A 7,331-nucleotide genomic window follows, 5' to 3' on the forward strand; every position below is an offset into this window, starting at 1 on the left:
AATAATGCGAAAATAAAGTGAACAGAAAGTCAACAAAAATGACACCTTTTTACTTTCAGGAAGTTCCCGAAAGTAAAAAGGTGTCGTTTTTGTCGACTTACTGTTTGCTTTATTTTCACGTTACTGCTGTTTGGAAGAAATGTCGTCTGAAAAACCTCCCGCATTTGCGGTTTTTTCCTGCTTTTAAATCCCGTTTCTGAGCAGGATTCATCAAGTGTAATAAGGTCCTTAGAGTTTAGGCAGGGTGACCAGATGTCCTCCTTTTCCAGGACATGTCCAACATTTCCACCTTCTGTCCTGGAGGAAATGAAAACTAAGGAACTAAGTACTGCACCTCTATATCCCTCTTGACTGCATTCTGAGAACACATCATCAGAAGTATTTATGAAACGTATACTAACCTACAGTGATATTCTTGTACAGGTTGAGTCTCCCTTATCCAGAATTTCCGAAACCCAGAATACTCCAAAATCCAAAACTGCCCACATGAGTGGCTGAGACAGTGACACCTTTGCTTTCGGATGGTTCAGTTTACACAAACTCGGTTGTGTGCACAAAATTATTAAAAATGTTGTGCATAAAATTATCTTCAGGGTTTTTGTATCAGGGGAGTCAATGTGGCGTAAAGTTTTGAGTGTTGGACTACAATTCTGGAGACCAGGGTTCGAATCCCCACTTAGCCATGAAACCCACTCTCAGTCACATACTCTCAGCCTAAGGGGAATGCAATAGCAAACCTTCTCTGAAGAAAACTGCCAATAAAACCCCATGATAGGATCATAGGATCACACTATAGCATCACCATAAGTCAGAAGTGACTTCAAGGAGGCACATAACAACTACATCGATAAAGTGTATATGAAACATAAATGAATTTCATGTCTAGACATGGGCTAAGATATCTCAAAATCAAAACATTTCAAAATCTCGGGAGGGGAATCCAAAACACATCTGCTCCTAAGCATTCTGGCTAAGGGATACTCAACCTGTATCACCATGAATCCCTAATGGCACGTTCCCCATAGGCACTCACAGTGTGTGTCTGTCTATTTGTCTGTGTAAATTAACAACTTGGCGGTCCTCAACCACAGTTACAGGGCCTTGTCATACTCTTAAACACACTGTTGGATGCTTCCAGTTGGAACTGGTGAGAAGCAGAGGCACTCCATCTGAATTTCCATTAACAGTGAGTGAGGATGCCAAGACCTGTCAGTTAGAAGATTTAGCCACAATCTTATTGTGCCAGCGACAAAACACTTTTCTTCCTCAGCAGAAATGACAAAATTCTGGTATATTTAGATTGCATTGGTCGTTCATAAATGTGATTTCTTTCTGCAGTGGGAATCAAAGCCATGACAAACTTTCCAGACCCTTCCTTACCTCTTGGAGTAGGGCTGCCAACTTTTTTTTCCTGGCACAGTTCCTGCAACTTTGAGAACTGTGGAAGAAGCAGCAATGTGAGATTCCTTTTCTTTCTTGGCATGAAGATAAAGGAACTGGAAGAAGTTATCATGCTCAAATTTTGCTTATGAAGCTGCCGAAACACAGCACCACTGAAAGATAAACTTTATTCTCTAATGTCATTGCTCAATGTGCTGAAGGCATTGCTTTGGGGTTGGCAAAAATGATAATGCTGCTTAATATCATCATCATCATCATCATCATCATCATCATCATCATCATCTATGTGTCTTATTATATAGTTTTTTGTGGGTTTTTCAGGCTATGTGGCCATGTTCTAGAAGATTATTATTGTCTTATTATTTATCTATTTCTAATCTGGGACACACACAGTGCCTTAAAAACAGTTAAAGAAGACATGGGGTGCATCTTTTGTTGTTGTGTGGCTTAAAGTTGTTTCCGACTTATGATGACCCTAAAACAAACCTTTCACAGGGTTTTCTTGGTACTTTTCAAAGGCCTAATGTCAATTATCTTCTGACAGAGAAGTGAGGTAAAAATAAAGTTTATTATTATTATTATTATTATTATTGAAATTTTCAAAAGTCTTAACCAGCCTGCAGAAAGATAGGTATCAATCTAACCTCTTTTGGGGTCCATTGTGATGGGTTAAAATGACCCCAAAAGGCCCAGGTTTTGTTCCTGTTCTTTTTTATTTTATTTTGGAGATCCATACATGTTTATTTATATTTCCAGAATATTTTCTGTCAGCTCCCAGTACAATCAGAAACTTTTCATACCACCTCCCTATGTCAAGTTTCTTTTAATCCATCATAAAACTGGAAATGAGAGCCAGCATGGTATAGTGGTTTGATAGGTTTGCCTGAGCATCTCCATAAGTCGGAAACAACTTGAAGGCACACAACAGCCATGTGTGTTTATGGTGGTGTGCTGTATTATTTAAATATCTAATCTTTCAATGAAATTATATTGGAAACATATTTCAAGTGTTTTTAATTGTTTTTATTTTTGTTTTTTAGTAAAGCTGTTATATAATTAACTTTTTTTAAAAAAAATCTAATCCATGTTTTAACTGTTACTGTTATTTAAACTATTGGAATCCATCTTGAATCCCATTTATGGGAGAAAAGCAGACAATTTGTTCAATAAATATGTAAATAATAGCATTATAGGGTCAAATCCAGCAGCATCTGCCTGCCAGTCGAAGGAGATAGAAAAGCCACTATTAGCAAAAGATGCATCTACACTGCAGAAATAATAGTTTGACACCACTTCAACTGCCATGACTATCTCCTGTACAATCCTGGGATTTGTGGTTTGTATTCAGCCTGATCTATTGGAGAGCTCTGGTGCCTTGCCAAACTACAAATCCCAAGATTGTACAGGCGAGAGTCCTGGCAGTTAAAGTGGTGTCAAAATGCTTTAATTCTACATTGTGTGGATACACTCAGGGTGGGGTTTTCTACCCCAGCCTGTAGTACACCTCCCCAAAAATCTCTCCTTCTGGAAAGAAAGATATGGGGAAACAGAATGCAAAAAAATCTAACAATATATGAATCAAGGCATTTTTCCATTTCTTTTGCTGAATGCTTTCTGCAGAACTGAGCTAGAGGTGCCTAAAATCAATGCATCTTGAAACTTTTCTATCTGTAAACTGAGGAACCAGGACAGAGGGGGCAAAAGTAGTTTTGGCCACTTGGACACCGTATTAAAAACAACTTCCAGCACAACCCCATCAGCAGAGGATGGCCAAGTTATTTATTCGCCAGGGGATTCTGGGCAATGTAGTCCCAAACATGACCATTCCTGACTTTTGCTGACAATCACTCCTAATCCTACACTTTGCCACATCTGTGCCTTTGCCAAACTCAGGGAGGGCACTTGTTGTCACTCTCCAAATGTCAGTAGACTGCAACTCCCACCCTCTCGCATCATTGGCTGTGCTGGCTGGATCTGATGGGAGTTGTAGTATCCCACCTGTGCGCCAACCCTCTTTAAAACCATAGAACCTACTGCCTATTGGAAATGAGAGGTTTCTTCCTTGGCTCTCTTCTGAATCTCTCACCAATTGATTTTATTTTGTGTCCCACTAAACCATATCTTATCTGATATGATAAGATTATCATCATCATTATGATTATGATTATTTCCTATATCAAAATTCATGGGTGGGTGGGACATGGAATAAAAGTGATTGGTTAAAGATTCAGAAGAGAGGAGAGGAGGAAATCTTTCATTAAACAAATGTTGTTGTTGTTGTTGTTGTTGTTGTTGTTGTTACTTCACTTTTCCCCAAAAAATTGGGACACAAAGTGGCTTACAAGTATTTTTTTTTAAAATATAATTAAAATATGAAATGGAGGGGGAACAGCCCTAAATCCAGGATGGGCTTCAGGCCACCCTTCCTGATGCTCAAGGACTACAACTCCCATCACCCCAAGACAGCCCAAACAATGGTGAGGCATGCTGGGATTTGCAACCCAACAGGGAGGACTGTAGGATTGCCACACTACCCAGTGGCCTATTCTTGGCTCCAAATATGAGCAGCCCAAGTGGGACCTTGGGAACTTGTCATCCCAACATTTGTGCAAATTATGCAAGTTCAGTTAATGCTATGGGTCTACTCTAGTTGGGCCTAACAATGGCCAGGATCCACTTTCTCAACCTTTTAATCTCCTGCTACATCTGAATTTACACTGTTGAAATAATGCAGTTTGAACTTGAACTGCCACAGCTCCATCTTACACAATCCTGGGATTTATAGCTTGGTGAGGCACCAGCTCTTTTTGGCAGAGAGGGATAAAAAAGCCTAGTAAAACTACAAAGCCCAGAGTGGAACTAGAACTCTCAAAGTGGTGTCAGACTGCATTATTGCTACAGAGCAGATGCACCCTGAGAATCCAGCGCAACACCTGAAAATGCTCCAAAATGATACACGTATTACACTTTCAACCCAAAAGAAATCCTTTGGAAAATGCTGATCCATATTCTGGGATGCAAGATACAACATGCCCACATTCAAGAAAGATGCTCCCATTCCCACTCTAAGGTTGTATCCACACTGCAGTAACAAAGCACTTTGACACCACTTTAACTGCCATGGCTCTATCCTACAGACTCCTGGGATGTGTACCTTGGCGAGCTCTCTGGCAAACCAGGCTGAATACCTCACCAAACTACAAGTCTCATGATTTCACAGGATGGAGTCCTGACAGTTCAAAGTGCTGTCAAACTGCTTTATTTCTGCAGTGTGGATGAGCTCTAAGGCTGCAGAATTAATACAGTTTGACACCACTTGAACTGCCGTGGCTCCAACATACACCATCTGGCATGTGTAGTTTTTGGTGAGGACTCCATACTCTTTCTGGAGAGAAGGCTAAAGACTTTGCGAAACTACAGATCCCGGGATGCTATAGGGTGGCGCTACAGCATTTAAAGCGGCATCAAAGTGCATTATTTCTGCAGTGTAGATGTTCCCATCATCATCCCAGGAGAGATTATGATGATGCTTACAGATGTCCAAATACTAAGAAGAGTCCATTCTCATGTGCAAATCTCTGCTCCCCCTATTACTCTCCAGCTCGATGAAGCATCCCTTTCCCAAAACTACATCTCCCAGGATGGTGCAATATCCTAGGATGGTGCCCAGAATTTATATATATTTCTTTCCTTTATTTCAAGGATTATATACCCCACCTTTCTCACACAGTGGGATTCAAGGCGGGTTACAACAGTTGAAAAAGACACAAGTTAAAAAGTTAATTACCAAAGTTTAAAAAAAAATAATTAAACATAATTAATAGTAAAACATAAGTTAAAACAGACAGGTAAAAAGTCCATAGCCTGGAACCATGGCCGTCAAAGCAGTGCCAAGCCAGATTCATAACTGCAGTGTGAATGCAGCTCGACACAGTCTTTGGGAAAGGACTCTGGTTCCTGGGATGTGTAGTTTGGCGAGGCCCCATCATGCCAGAGCAGAGAAGGTTGGCAAAACTACACATCCCAGGATTGCTTGAAACCAGGGCAGGCTCAAGTGGTATCAACCCACATTATTATATATGTGGGCACAACTTAAAAGGATGCCCAAGAAGGATGCAGAAGGATGCAAAATGTTGAAAAGAGAGGAGAAAGAGGGGGACAGGAGAAAGATCCCCATTTCTTCCTCCACAAATGCCCCTTTTCTTCCAAAATACACACACACAGTGCCTGCGACACACAAAATAAGGAGGAAAAAAGGAAGATGCTAGGGATGAAGAAGAGGAAAGGAAAGAAGGAGTTGGGACCTACTAAAACAAATGACAGCACTTCCCCATAGGAAAGCCATATTTGCCCATAGTAAAACATAGGAGAATACTTGCCCTATGGAATCACTTATGGATTCCTTTTTTGGTGTTGAATGTTTTATATTCTATATTCTCTATGGGCAAGTATTCTCCAATGATTCCTTATGGGCAAGTATCCTCCAATTATTCTTTATGAGCAAGTATTCTCCTCTTATTCTCTATGGGCAAGTATTCCCCTATTACTTTCTATGAGCAAGAATCCCACTATTCTCTATGGGCAAGTATTCTATTATTTTCTATGAGCAAGAATCCCATTATTCTCTATGGGCAAGTATTCTATTATTCCCAATGGGCAAATATCCTCACTGATTCTGTATGGGCAAGAATCCTATTATTTTCTATGGGCAAGAATCCTATTAGTCTCTATAGGCAAGTAGTCTCCATTGCTTCCCTATGGGCAAGTATCCTCTTATTCTTCTCTATGGACAAGAGTCCTATTATTCTCTATTGGCAAGTATCCTCCTATTATCCTCTATGGACAAGTTTTCTCCAATGATTCAGTATGGGCAAGTATCTTCGTATTGTCCTCTACTGGCAAGTACAGCATCCTATTATTCCCTATGCTAGTATTCTCCTATTATTCCCTATGGTCAAGTATCCTGCAATGATTCCCTATGGGCAAGCGTCCTCCTACTATCCTCTATGGGAAAGAATCCTATTATTCCCTATGGGCAAGTATCCTCCTATTCTTCTCTATGGGAAAGAATCCTATTATTCCCTATGGGCAAGTTTTCTCCAGTGATTCTCTGTGGGCAAGTGTGGTCTCCCTCTCATTTCTTTGAGTCCATCCCCTCTCAAGACTGTCGGGTTGCATCCGCACTGCAGATATAACCCGGTTTGGAAGCGCTCCTAAACCGGGTTATATCTGCAGTGCGAATGCACCATGTCCAGCAAGACCCTCCGATCTGAAGGCAGAGCAGTCCTGTGTGCAAGCCAAGCCCTCCATCCCACCCAGAACCCAGTGGTGCATGCATGCATGCCTTACTTTTCTGGCTGGAGTAGCCCGGGTAGTAGCCATAGTAGCCGGTGATGCGGAGGATGCGGTCCTCGATGGTGGCCACCCCGTTGGGCGCCGCCTTGACCTCCATCGAAGAAGGAAGGAGCCCAGCGCTGCAGCAGCTGCCTCCTTCCTCCTCCTCCTCCTCTGCCCTCCGCGGCGCCTCTTCCTCTGATGCTGATGCTGATGCTGCTGATGCTGCTCCTCCTCTTGGTCCAAAGGGAGGCAGGACCAGGCTGCGGCCGCCCAGCTCTGCCTGCCTCCTTGGCCCCCAGTGGGCTTCTGAGATGCTCTAGAGAAGGAGAGAGGAAACTTTCCTGGCAGGTTTGGGGATCCCCCCCCCCCCCAGTGTTATGCCAGGTTTTGGAACCAGCAAGAAAAGGGACCTTCCAAATTCCTGCATGCAGCATCCCAGGTGAGGTCTGACCAAGGCAGACTATGAGTTTCCCAGATCCAGACATTATGCTTCTATTGATGCAGCCTAGAATTGCCTTGGCTTTGTTAGCTGCTGCATCACAGTCTTGGCTCATGTTCACCCTGTGGTCTGCTAGGACTCCAGGATCCCTTGA

At 42.2% G+C, this 7,331-nt stretch overlaps 1 protein-coding gene across 2 annotated transcripts in view; it reads right to left on the minus strand.

Annotated features, from left to right (window-relative positions):
• Nucleotides 1–6,886, minus strand: part of SLC35F4 (solute carrier family 35 member F4) — a 171,060-nt gene extending 164,174 nt beyond the window's left edge. For both annotated transcript variants that reach the window (XM_089523633.1, XM_089523631.1), the window contains exon 1: nt 6,751–6,886. In XM_089523633.1, the coding sequence (XP_089379759.1) occupies nt 6,751–6,853 (103 nt within the window). In that variant the 5' untranslated portion in view covers nt 6,854–6,886. The remainder of the gene's footprint in view (nt 1–6,750) is intronic.
• Nucleotides 6,887–7,331: the final 445 nt, after the last annotated feature.

The sequence above is a fragment of the Sceloporus occidentalis genome, unplaced genomic scaffold, assembly GCF_023333645.1.
Source record: "Sceloporus occidentalis isolate IW3139 unplaced genomic scaffold, rSceOcc1.0.p SCAF_4, whole genome shotgun sequence".
NCBI lineage: Eukaryota > Metazoa > Chordata > Lepidosauria > Squamata > Phrynosomatidae > Sceloporus > Sceloporus occidentalis.